The sequence below is a fragment of the Capricornis sumatraensis genome, chromosome 3 (genome assembly GCF_032405125.1).
Source record: "Capricornis sumatraensis isolate serow.1 chromosome 3, serow.2, whole genome shotgun sequence".
Classification (NCBI taxonomy): domain Eukaryota; kingdom Metazoa; phylum Chordata; class Mammalia; order Artiodactyla; family Bovidae; genus Capricornis; species Capricornis sumatraensis.
In genome coordinates this window covers 31,041,211-31,054,921 of record NC_091071.1, presented here as the reverse complement: position 1 = coordinate 31,054,921, position 13,711 = coordinate 31,041,211, and the positions used below count along the sequence as shown (strand labels likewise).

Here is a 13,711-nt window from a genome sequence, read left to right as displayed (position 1 = left end):
CTTGCAGGGAAGGCCCTGGCCGACCTTGGCTCCACCCCCAGCCTCCCCCGCCTCGCCCTCTCTTCATACCAGCTGCCCTGGTGGACTGGATTCCTCCAGCTTATCTGGTCTTCCACACACAGGGTCATGATCGTATTCACTTAACCCACACTAGTAAATGTAGGAGAGAGATGGTCACGTAGTCAGTTCTAGTACAGTGTGATACAGACTCTGAAAGGGGAACACACCTAACCAGCCTGCGTGATCTCCTGTGAGGTTGTCCAGACCTCACCCATCCTGGGAGGTTCATGAAAATGGGAGTATTAGTTACACTTCTGCACCCTTCCCCCGGCTGACTGAAATGAAGGGGGAACAGTGATCACTAGCACAGTTTTGGGGGTCTTTCCAGGAGAGGTGTTGTAGATACCCAAGTCAATTCAGTGGATCAGAATTGCAGGTTGTACTCAGATCCCCAGGGAGGTGATCAATAGACCTTATTTTGCCCCATGAAGGGGGTCAGCGCCTTGGCTCAGAGCTTAGAAGAAATGCTGTTTCAGGAGAGAATCATTTCTTTGTGAAAACAAAATGCTCTTTACCCTGGAGGTTGTGAGGCTGTTGAGTCATGGAATCTTCCATCATCAGCGTGTCAAACCGTGTTCCAAGCACAAGAGGCTGGCGAATTTTTATGAGCTGCTCTTTAGAGAGAGGGAGAGCTTGAGGAAAAGTGTTTATCCCTGAAATGGCTCTGAATGGAAGCAAGGACTGGGACCTCCCAGCCCTTCCAGAAATGCACAATACTGTTAGGAGAGCTGGTAGGAGTGATCTGGAAGTTTCAGTGACAGCTTATCAGCTCTGCATGTTGATACAGCTGTGGAAGAGTGGTGATGGTGGGCGTGTGCACCCACGACTCAAGAGTGTGGTTAAAGTCATCCAGTAAGGCACAACTGTCATGCTACTGAAAGAACCCTTGAAGTTCTCTCAAGTAGCCTGCGAGGATCAACTGAGATGATCTGGGTGTAAGCATGGGTGCAACCATGGTACACGTGCAGTAAATGATTCTGCATTTGAATTTAAATCTTGCTTTATTCAACCCTGACTTCAGACTATACCACAAAGCTACAGTCATCAAGACAGTGTGGTACTGGCACAAAGGCAGAAAAATCGATCAACAGAACAGAATAGAAAGCCCAGGGACAAACCCACACACCTGTGGATACCTTATCTTTGACAGAGGAGGCAAGAATATGCAGTGGAGAAAAGACAGCCTCTTCAATAAGGAGTGCTGGGAAAACCTGGGCAGGTGCATGTGAAAGAATGAAATTAGAACACTCCCTAACATCATAAACAAAAACTCAAAATGGGTTAAATGCCTAAATATAAGGCCAGACACTTAAAACTCTTAGCGGTAGGCTTCCCTGGTGGCTCAGTGGTAAAGAATTCAGGAGACATGGGTTCAGTTTCCTGGTCTGGACAGATCCCACATCCCGAGGAACACCTAAGCCCATGCACCCCAGCTACTGAGCAATTGAGCCCGTGCCCTGGAGCCCAAGAGCCGCAACCACTGAAGCCTGAGCACCCTGGAGCCCGTGCCTTGCAGCTAAAGAAGCTGCTCCAGTGAGGAGCTTGTGCACGGAAACTAGAGAAGAGCCCCTGCTATGAGCGAAGCCCAGGCAACAGTGCAGACCCAACAGAGCCATAAATAAGTAAAATTAAACAAAAAAAACTTATAGGGGAAAATATAGGCAGAACACTCTTATAAATTGCAGCAAGATCCTTTTTGACCCACCTCGTAGAGTAATGGAAATAAAAATAAAACTTCCTTTATTCAAGCCACACAGTGTTTTTGGAAAAGCTGCAAGAGTGGTTATTGGTGCCTGACTTTCTGAAATCCCCTTCCCCAACCCCAAACAGCCATTGCTTGCATGGCCATGAGTGTTGTTTTCATGGAGTCTGATCTTAAAATGAGGTGATGCTGGTTTAGTCACTAAGTCGTGTCCAAATCTTGCGACCCCATGGACTGTAGCCCAAAAGGCTCCTCTGTTCATGGAATTTTCCAGACAACAATACTGGAATGGGTTACTGTTTCCTCCCCCAGGAGATCTTCCTGACCCAGGGATTGAACCTGGGTCTCCTGCATTAGCAGGCAGATTCTTTACAGCCAGCCACCAGAGAAGCACCGCCTCCCTTAAAATGGGGGTCAGGGTTTACAGTGGGCACTGTGAGGACACTGCACGAATCCTCCACACACTCTAGAAACCCTGTGAGCATTAGCGCTCTTGACCCTCCCTAGCCTCGTGGAGTCTTCCCGTGATCAGCCCCCTCTTCAGATGAGCAAAATGAAGTTCAGATAAATTACCGGCCGCCGTCACTCAGGTAGTAGGAACTGAAGGGCAGCTTTCTCTCAGTCCAGAACATGAACTGCATCTATAAATTTTACACACACGCACACACCAGCATTTTAAACTAAGTCCCTTAAAAATAATCTTGGGCGACCAAGTAATGAAACTGTAAACTGCTCCTTTAGTCTCCTATCAGGTGTAATACGTGTTGACATACATTGTGTGCCTCTTAGAGGAGAAAATTAATAGCACCCTTCCTTTTTTGGTAAATTGAAATGACCAGTTTCGATCTTTCTTCTGTTTAGATCAAACCGAGCTCTGATCAACGTCTGGATCCCATCAGTGTTTCTCCGGGGCAAAGCTGCCAACGCCTTCCATGTGTATCAGGTAATTACCTGGTTTTCAGTTAGATGCCACTGCCAGGGCAGAGCCCACACTTGCTTGTTATTCTCTGGAGCTTTTACATCTTGGTGGTGGAGTGTGGAGTGCCATACGGAGAAGCCACTGCCTCCCAACACCAGCATCTACCTGCCCAACCTCCCCGAGGCAGCGGTCCTTCCATGAGACAGAAGGAGGCTGTGGGTGCTTCCTCGTGCCGGCTGGGCTTCCTGGTGTGGCTGTGACCACTCAGCTCAGGCTGCTTGAGCAGAAAAGCAGGGCTTTGATGGCTTGTCCGGGCATGGGTCTGGCCTCAGGCTTGGCTGGACCGGTGGTCAGGAACCTGCCACTATTTTCTCCTCTTTGCTTTGCCAGGGCATCCTTTTCAGGCTAGTTCTCTCTGTAGGTGGACCAGGCGCTCCCAGAAGCATCACACTCTTAGCCAGTCTGGGTGTCTCTCAAGAATCTGTCTTGGATCCCAGGCACATCCCTGAACCCTGGGGTAGAGTGATGGACTTCTGTGGTGGGCCAGGTTCAAATCATGTGACCCCCCCACCTCCACTGGCAAGGGGGTTGGAGTTAACCTCATCTGACCTTGTTACTGAGGGAGGGGCAAGGAAACACTGCAGATGAAAACCAGGCCACTTGGTGAAAAGAAGGGACAACAGACAGTTGTCAGGTGATGTTCAATGTGCCTCCTGGGGTAGAGCCGGCCAGCCTACACCCAGTTGGGGATTGAGTGTCTGGGACAAGGGGAACCTTTGCTTTAGAGCTGATTTTGCCCCAACAATTGGGACCCTGGTCTTCCATCTTTTCTCTGATTTTCTTATGTCTTTTCCAGCCCCGCCTGCTTTCCCTCTTTTTTCTTTCTTCTTTCTCTTCTTAACTGAACTCCAGCCATTGGTGTTTTGTGCTGGGGCTGTTTGGCTTTCAGCTTTAACTGCTTCTGGCCCCACTGTCATCTTGTATCACAACAGCTTTCATTAGGTTTTGTTCCTATTCCCACGAGCTCTGCGAAAAACCTTGGTTTTGTTTTGTTTTGTTTTTGTCATTTTTCTTACTGGGGAATTGACCATTGAAGAAGTTTTCTCCGCTATTAAGGCATTTCTCTGGGAGACTGGGGTAGGGCTGAAAGGATGTTGAACTTGAGAACAGGGGCCCTGGTTTCACTTTTATGGCTTAGGTAAATATCAGTTTCCTTATCTGTAAAGTGGAAATCATAATAACGCCTACTTTGGAAAGCTTCTGTCAGGACGAGGAATGCATGGTACCTAGCAGGCACTTGAGATTCGTTTCTCATCTTCTGAGCTGGCCGCTGCCTTTGGTCATGGGTGATGGGACTGGCAGTGGGCATGGGTTGGGTTATGTAGGGATGGGCCTGAGCATGCTACACGCCTCTTACCTGAAATCTTCTGGACAGATGAGCTAGAGTTTGGCGAGGAAGTTTGCACTAGAATGTCATATTAGTCTGCTGTTTGGCCGGGCGACAATAGCACTTTACTAAATGTTAGGGAATCTACGTGTTTGCGATGCTCTCAGCTCTGGCTTGAAAAGAGAATTGGAGATGATAGATTTCTGAATGTCCTCTTCTCCTTTTTATCCCAAACCAAGAAGACATGCTCTTATGTGAATGTCCTGTAACTTCTTCCTTGCGATCGTCAGAAAGTGGGGATGTTGCCTGGAGGAGGAAGAGAGGGAAGCAGACTGCTTTCAGTTCAGTTCAGTCACTCAGTCGTGTCCGACTCTTTGCGACCCCATGATCGCAGCACACCAGGCCTCCCTGTCCATCACCAGCTGCCGGAGTTCACTAAAACTAATGTCCATCGAGTCAGTGATGCCATCCAGCCATCTCATCCTCTGTCGTCCCCTTCTCCTCCTGCCCCCAATCCCTCCCAGCATCAGGGTCTTTTCCAGTGAGTCAGCGCTTCGCATGAGGTGGCTCAAGTATTGGAGTTTAAGCTTTAGCATCAGTCCTTCCAAAGAACACCCAGGACTGATCCCCTTTAGAATGGACTGGTTGGATCTCCTTGCAGTCCACGGGACTCTCAAGAGTCTTCTCCAACACCACAGTTCAAAAGCATCAATTCTTCAGTGCTCAGGTTTCTTCACAGTCCAACTCTCACATCCATACATGACCACTGGAAAAACCATAGCCTTGACTAGACGGACCTTTGTTGGCAAAGTCATGTCTTTGACATTATTATCTGACAGCTTTATTTTAGAGCAAAATTAGAATGTGAGCTCCCTGGAGAGGTTTCCTTGACCTTTTGTTTCTGACTCCTCCCCCACCTCACCCTGGCAAGTCACAGGGCCGTTTTCAGTGACCAGAGGTCTGTTACGGAACGAGATCGACACAGCACATATGCCGTTGCCCGGGAGATTGTTCCCACAGTGGTCATGGCGGCGTTCGAGCCGCACTCGCCCCGTGCTTGACCGGAGTTTCCAGAGCTTTCCTAGGTGTGATCCAGCTCGTTGTGCAGAGGACGAGGCCCAGATCACATGGAGCCGCGGGCCTGGCAGGCCCCGCATCACCCCCGCACCACCCCCGCATCACCCAGGAACCTCATCCCATGCTGCGGGCTCTCTGAAAATCCTCTCTGGTCTTGGAGTAGTATGGAGCAGCATTTCTGGAATGCAACTGTCTCTCTCCTTTCAGCAAACAGTGCTTCTGGTCAGTGCCTCAAGAACAGACTCTGAGCATGTGTCTGGAAGCTTTCGCGAAAGGCTTTGTTACAGTGTGCTTTGTTTCGACTTTGTTGATTTTTAAACGATAAACGATAATTGGGGAGAGGGTGACTCATTTAAAATACTGGTACCGTTGGACTTTATTTTTACTAGCTTAAAAATACATTTTATATAATTCCACAGAAGATTTGAGATAATTTCTAGAGAAATTCAGCAAAGAGTGATAAAATAGAAATAAAATATCGGAATCGGAGTAAATGTAAACTAAGGGTGCTTTCATTAAGGGAACACTGGAAATCACACATATAGGTATACATATATATATCTATGTTTATAATGAGAGCCTACATGGTTCCTCTCATCAGTTTGAAAGTTTCCCTTTGTGCTTCCTGGCAGCCAGTGTGAAAATGGAAATGCAGCTATTTTGGGCAAGTCTGTCGCTAATTGGAAGAAGGTATGTCAGTTCCTCAAAGAGAGGTCTGAAAGAAATGTCCCTACGGGACTTTAGACTAAACAGTGATAGACGACATGGCAGACGAAGCCCTGTTACATCCCTGCGACAGATCACCTTCAGGTTCACTTACGATCTCCCTCCAAGGAAGCTAAGTGCATAACCATGAAAAGGACCTTAAGTCCATTCGGAGAGCCCAGATGAAAGGAACAGCATGTGTAGCTTTTCCAGCAGATCTGCGCTGTTAGCCTCATGTGGCCATTCAAATTTGACTTAATTGAAATTTAACTCGAGTCCCTCAGACGCCATCAGCGCTTCAGGTGCTTCATAGCCACGTGTGGCTGGTGGCTGCCACATTGGACGACATAGATACAGAACATCTCCACCATCACAGGAAGTGCCGGATGGGGACCATTCAGATCAGTCTCTCCCGGAGTGGCAGGAAGCTAGATGGTCTTCTGTGTGGTCTTCTCTGTGCTTAGTGAAGGTTTGGAGTGACAGAGAGTGGACATCCCGTGACAGGTTCTGCAGGGTGATGACCACTGGTCTTTCAGCTCCTCTATCACTGGCAATGACGTAGAAGAGGAAGTCTCCCTGTGGCCTCAGGGCCTTGAACACACTCTAGTTTTGCCTCTTAGCAGAGACAGAGGAAGACCCGGGATCAACACCTTCAACAGGCAGCAGACTCTATCTCAGTGAGCTACATTGTTTTCTTTCATTGTAGGTATTATAAAAATAACACAACTTTGTGCCGCCTTCTACTTATGGCTGGCATGCTTGCGAAGTCGCTTCAGTCATGTCTGACTTTAGTCTCTTTGACTCTTTGCGACCCTATGGACTGTAGCCAGGCTCCTCTGTCCATGGGATTTCCCAGGCAAGAACACTGGAGTGGGTTGCCAAGCCCTCCTCCAGAGGATCTTCCCGACCCAGGGATCGAATCTGCATCTCTTATCTCCTGCTTTGGCAGGTGGGTTCTTTACCACTAGTGCTGCCTGCCCATGATTCTATTTTTCCATTTAGCATGGTGATGTGCAGTTTCCTTTTAAAGTAAACTTGAGAAAGAAAATGGTTCAGTTTAAAGAAAAATACTATATGCATGATAGTGAAAACAGCAAGAAGTTAAGGACGGTGACACGTGAATGAATAACACTTGGGAAATGCCATCTCTCACTGGCCTATGTGTGTTACATAAAGCAGCTCATTCAGTCCTCACAACAACTCTGTGGGGTAGCAAGCGGTATTCTCCCCATTTTATAGATGGGAAAACAAGACACAGAGAAGCAGCTCATTCAGAAACATGATTTCCAGATATTCCCTAGTGGTCCAGTGGTTAAGACTCTGTGCTTCTGCTGCAGGGGGCACAAGTTCGATCCCTGGTTGGGGAAGTTCCACATGCTGCATGGTGCAGCCAATAATAATTATAAAAAATAATTTTAAAAAAACCTTGATGTGCAGACCTCAAAGCATTTCTAGACAAGGTACCAGTTTGCACAGATTCTATAAATGTGGGCAGAATCCAGCTTTAGCAATCCAGGGAGCAGATTGGCCAGTTGCCTTGGAAGGACCCAGCCTGACCAGGAACTTGCCTGTGTGGATAGCCACCTGCATCCCTGAGACCGTGGACTATGGACCCCCTGCGGCCAAGCCAGGGATGCCCTTTGCCTCTACTCTGAGCTTCCCGCAGGACACACATCAGAGCCCTGCAAAGCCCAGAGCAGCCTGCGGTGGGTTTGCTTTGGAAAACTGTTAAAGCGGGTGCCTATTGGCCGTGACTGCTCTTGTTTGAGCAGCAGCAGGGTCCCCAAGCCTGCCCAGATGCTTGGGAACTGGGGTACTTCTGACCACAGAGGAGGAGCTAAGCTGATTCACCAGCTGCTCATAGTTCCCCAGCTCTCACCGCTTGTTTGTGGAAGGGGTCTGGGTGTGTATTTTGCACACAGGATTCTGGCCAGAAGCACTGTAGTCCCTTGATAGGACTGAATGCAAGTTATTTGAAAGGGTTTGTGTCTCTGAACACTGCGGTTTCCATGCTCTGTTCCTGTGTCCTGAGGTGGGTGCTGAGGTGTGCTCTGACATAAGGGTAAGAAGTGGCAGCCTTTGGCCAGGTTTCAGGACAAAAGTAAAATTTTGCTTAAGTTTTTCTTCCACAAAGACTTCTTACTTCTGGCCCCTGTTACAATGCTTCTTGGCTGCCTGCAGACACATGCCAGGGACAAAATGATTAAACACCAACAAATAGAATGGAAAAACAAAATGAAAACCTGTTTACTAACTAGTCTTGCTTAGTTTCTGTGTGTGTGTGTTAACACACAGTTATGCTGGTGGGGTTTGACTTTCTGTCCCTTCCACGTGACATGGTTACATTTGTCATTTATCAGTTAGTCCCTAGTTTATACCTCTGCAAGTGTTTGCTCTTATTCCCCAAATACCCCAACTTCCGAACAAGTTTGAGGTCTTCTGTCTTAATATCCTACCGTAGTATTTATAAAGGCACATTAGACCTTAAAACAATCCACCTATTTTTTTTTCTTAAGCCAACATTACAGCCACCAAATTGGCATGAATCCACTTATTCTGTGAATCCTTAGATCTTTCCCTTTGAAAAGCACCAGTAGCATAAATACAGCTGAAATCAGTCCTCTCTATGGCATTCATTTCAGCCTTTGAATTTCACCACCAGAAGCACTGGCTACGGTACCATATTCCACTTGCCCAGATTTCCTTTGTAAAGACAGTTGCTTGGTTTCACCAAAGCTTCTTTGTTCTAGAATAAGCCCCCTTTCCTGGGGACCACAGCAGGGCTCTCTTGACTTGGAGAAGAGATGGTGTCCCAGGAAGACTCATTCAGTTTTGGGGTTCCCCCACCCCCTGAAGGATATCATGCAGCATAGGCAGGAGTTTTCAGGGTTTATCCTGGCAGAGCATATTTATATATGCTGTACAGGGAAGATCCGTGGTTTTTTGTATTAATAAAAGATCACAGGGTCTGGGGGCTGCATAGGAGGATGGCGATGCTTTTGTGCCTCAGTCTTTGGGTACTTCAGCCCTTTTCATCTCTGTGCTAAGACCCCTCAGGCCTTCAAGTTTGCTTTTAGCCATGGTTCCATCTTTATACTTTCTGAGTCAGTAGCTGTGCAGAGAGGGAGGAATTCATTAAGCAGAGAAAGATGAGATGTTGGAGCCCAGCACAGAAATGGGCATGGCAGCCACAGTAACATGGGCTGATCAGAAGCCTCTGCCCTCATGGGTTACGTTCCAGGGGTGGGGGGCATAGGACAAAGGGGTTCACGTCAGGGCCCTCCCCCCACACTGCCGGGAACTGGGCAGTGGGTCGTTCGATTTCTGAGTTTCCTTCCAGCCCGGTTGGTGTCTGTGCCGCGTGATAAGCGAAGCTGCGGGAGCCGTGGCCTCTGTTTTTGCTCTCTCCTTCCCGGAGAACTTTCCACACTACAGAGGCAGGCACCTCTGGGGATTACAACACGTTCACCTCCTGCTGTTCTTGGGATGCACAAGGCTTCTGGGAAAGCCTGATACAGGTGGAAAACAAAAAGCCAAACCAAAAAGGTCTGTTTTCCTCCGCTTGGACGCTCGAGTCACTATTATTCTCTGTTACTGCTTTTATCTTCTCGAACAGGTGGAACTTTATGATTTTTCCTTTTGTAGCATAATTCCTTTATCCCAAAGCTGTGGATGGAGGGTCCGCTAGATGCCAGGCACGTGTTAAATGCTGCAGAGCAAGGCTTAACATTGCATTTACCCCCCACCCTCGCAATCTAGAGGGGATAGACGCTGCCAGCTAAATATAACAATCTCGCGATAGAAGGGCTGCAGAGAGAGGTGCCGGTGGGAGGGACGGGCATCCATCCACTCACTTTACCAAGTGACAACAGAGGATGACAGGTAAAGCAGTTAGCACAGTGCCTGGCACACAGCTGCCCTCAGTGATCTAAGAACTGCTTGACTTGTGATCAGCAATTAGACCTGAAGGTAAACATAGAAGGGTTCCCCCCTGTTGAATGTCTCTGGGCTCATCTGTGTGTTTGGAAAAGCCTTTATTTAGCATCTATTTGATCAAGGACTCCATCTCAGCCTCCTTAGAGGCTGCAAGGAGCTAGATTCCTTTTTTTTTCCAAGTGAGGCAGGGTGGAAATAATTACATAAAAAAGGAAGAGAGGTATGGAAGTCCTTCCCTTTACCTGTAGTGCCCTGAACACTGCTGAAGGGGCCCTCTTCAGCATGTTTGCCTTAGCCCATCTTCACCCTCACCATTAGAGAAACAACAAAAGAAACACTTGGCTAAGATGTGAATCTGTTTTGCTGCAGTAATTCCCTTTTTCTGGTTCCCCAGTCCCAGCCAACTGCTCCTTTTCTGTTCTCTGGTCTGAAGGGAGAATTCTGGTGAAAACAGAAATCCGGACACAGCCACTTTCCTGTCTCACTGTTGCTTTTCAGAAGTCTGAAGTTTGTCGTTTCATGAGAGACTCCTTTGCATCACTTCTGTTGGTCTTCTGAGAAGAGAGGGTGGGGTCCGAGCCTGGGCAAAAAATCTCCCCAGCCTTGAGCTGCTTGGGAGCAGAAACCAGGACCCCGCAGGCAGACAGCCCGTTCTTAGTTCTTGCTCATTCTTAGTTCTTGACTCAGAGAAGAAAGCAGTTCAGCTTTCTTCTGCTCTGGGAAGAAAAGTTCTGCAAACCACAGATCAGCTAATGTTTTCCATCTTCAGTCACTGGACGGCTTCTTGGTATTCCCCGTTCTCTCCATTTGGCTGCAGACTTTCTTCTCTGAGCTTTGGAGAAGGGCAAAATGAAAGAATCAGGTTAAAGTGCGGGGGCGGGGGGGTCACTTTTTCTACTGGAAGTCCAAGTTGCATGCAAATGTGACAGCCCCAAGCTGCCTGCCAGTGGCATGTTGTTGGAAATTGGAGGATCCCTGCTGTTGGGAAAATGGTGTTTTCTGGCACAAATCCCTAGTCACTCCTCGTAATACTCACCTGCAGGTTTTTAATGACCAATTATTGTTCTGTTGCAGAGTTAATATGGTACAGAGCTAATTGGTTGGTGCTATTTTTATTCTTATGAACTTTATTGCTTTTCATCAATATCCGTAAAACCATATACCAGTGCCCCCTAAATTAATCCAAGCAAGCAAGAAAGCATCCCCCTCACCATACATATCACAGACTGTTCTTATTGACAGAAATTTTTTTTGCCAGAAAGTTGTTTTCCAAGTGGAGTGGGTAAGAACCTGTTTTTACAGGTAAAACAGGTAAGTACCTGTTTTATCTCACTGTGGTCTTGGATTTCTGGGCGTGGTTTGGCCCTCTGCACCAGTTTCTGTCCTGCTGTGTTTCTGTGGCTTGCTCCATATGGCTGAGAACAATTCTGGTCTCAAGGCTTGAGGATCTCCTACTCAGAGTCAGCTCAGATGTCTCTTCTTCCCATCACCAGGAGCCATCATTGTAAACCTGCCTGCACTTGTCTCATGCCTCTTGCTAGACGATGGAGGGGGTTGGGTGCTCGGGATGCGGCTCAACACCCTGTAACGCACAGGACAGCCCCCACGACTGTGATCTGACGCAGGGTATCAGCCATGTCCCAGCTGAGAACCCCTGGCCTGTTCAATTCTGATGCTTTTGTTTGCGGGTCCCTATGCTTGGTCCCTTGCGGACAGGTTTCCGTGGGGAGCCATGTCTTGTTACAAGGGCTTGAAGTGGGGGGTGAATCGGAGTGGTCTCAGAGAACGTGATTACAGGGTGTCCAACACAGCCACCTCTGTGGCAGGACCCAGCCCGATCGTGCCATGTGAACCCGCTTCACAGCCAGGCCAGGGATCCTCAAACTGGGACAACGTGTGTGGCTCAGGTGGTTAAGAATCTGCCTGCAATCTAGGAGACCTGGGTTCCATCTCTGGGTTGGGAAGATCCCCTGGAGAAGGAAATGGCACCCCCCTCCAGTAATCTTGCCTGGAGAATCCCATGGACAGAAGAGCCTGGCGGGTTATAGTCCATCGGGTCACAAAAGTTGGACACAACTTAGTGACTAAACCACCACCACCAGCTGACCACCCGATTCTTCTCAACAGGACATTAATTCCTGATCCCAGCACTCTCTTCCTTGTAGGAGATAGAAATCCAGCTCGATCCAGTGTCAGAAACAAAGGACATTCATTGACTGCCTAATAGAAAAGACCAGGGACAGGCATGGCTTGAATTCCAGGAACTCATGGGCATGAGGGCTCCACCTCTGCTCTTTGGGGAGGGTCGTCTTGCTATCTCTGCTGGCTCCATTCACAGCCAGGCTGTGGTGGCAGGAGGTCGGTGGGCAGCTTCAGGCTTGTGTCCCCTCAGCTCAGCTGCCCCCATAGGAAAGGCCTCTGTTCTCCCCTCCCCAGTTCTGACAAGGGTCCTAGATCTGAGTCTCTTGATGATGGCGGCCATGCCCCTTGTCTGCTAGTCTCTGTGTCCGCCTGGGCGCCATGCTTGCATCAGTTCATTTCAGTTGCTCAGTCGTGTCTGACTGCCTGCTACCCCATGAATCGCAGCACACCAGGCCTCACTGTCCATCACCATCTCCTGGAGTTCACTCAAACTCATGTCCATCGAGTCGGTGATGCCATCCAGCCTTCTCATCCTCTGTCGTCCCCTTCTCCTCCTGTCCCCAATCCCTCCCAGCATCAGAGTCTTTTCCAATGAGTCAACGCTTCGCATGAGGTGGCCAAAGTACTGGGGTTTCAGCTTTAGCATCATTCCTTCCAACACCCAGAGCTGATCTCCTTTAGAATGGACTTGTTGGATCTCCTTGCAGTCCAAGAGACTCTCAAGAGTCTTCTCCAACACCACAGTTCAAAAGCATCAATTCTTTGGTGCTCAGCTTTCTTCACGTGTGGATGAAAGTGGTCATCCATACATGACCACTGGAGAAACCATAGCCTTGACTAGACGGACCTTTGTTGGCAAAGTAATGTCTCTGCTTTTCAATATTCTATCTAGGTTGGTCATAACTTTTCTTCCAAGGAGTAAGTGTCTTTTAATTTCATGGCTGCAGTCACCATCTGCAGTGATTTTGGAGCCCAAAAAAATAAAGTCTGACACTGTTTTCCACTGTCTCCCCATCTATTTCCCATGAAGTGGTGGGACCGGATGCCATGATCTTCATTTTCTGAATGTTGAGCTTTAAGCCAACTTTTTCGCTCTCCTCTTTCACCTTCATCAAGAGGCTTTTGAGTTCCTCTTCACTTTCTGCCATAAGGGTGGTGTCATCTGCATATCTGAGGATATTAATATTTCTCCCAGCAATCTTGATTCCAGCTTGTGCTTCTTCCAGTCCAGTGTTTCTCATGATGTACTCTTCATAGAAGTTAAATAAGCAGGGTGACAATATACAGCCTTGATGTACTCCTTTTCCTATTTGGAACCAGTCTGTTGTTCCATGTCCAGTTCTAACTGTTGCTTCCTGACCTGCATATAGGTTTCTCAAGAGGCAGGTCAAGTGGTCTGGTATTCCCATCTCTTTAAGAATTTTCCACAGTTGATTGTGATCCACACAGTCAAAGGCTTTGGCATAGTCAATAAAGCAGAAATAGATGTTTTTCTAGAACTCTCTTGCTTTTTCGATGGTTCAGTGGATGTTGGCAATTTGCTCTCTGGTTCCTCTGCCTTTTCTAAAACCAGCTTGAACATCAGGAAGTTCATGGTTCATGTATTGCTGAAGCCTGGCTTGGAGAATCTTGAGCATTACTTTACTAGCATGTGAGATGAGTGCAAGTGTGTGGTAGTTTGAGCATTCTTTGGCATTGCCTTTCTTTGGGATTGGAATGAAAACTGACCTTTTCCAGTCCTGTGGCCACTGCTGAGTTTTCCACATTTGCTGGCATATTGAGT

At 47.9% G+C, this 13,711-nt stretch overlaps 1 protein-coding gene across 1 annotated transcript in view; it reads left to right on the top strand.

Moving 5' to 3' along the window:
• Positions 1–13,711, top strand: part of SNX29 (sorting nexin 29) — a 568,901-nt gene that overhangs the window by 375,386 nt on the left and 179,804 nt on the right. Inside the window, exon 17 of the mRNA XM_068968397.1 lies at positions 2,624–2,705. Within this exon, the coding sequence (XP_068824498.1) occupies positions 2,624–2,705 (82 nt within the window). The remainder of the gene's footprint in view (positions 1–2,623; positions 2,706–13,711) is intronic.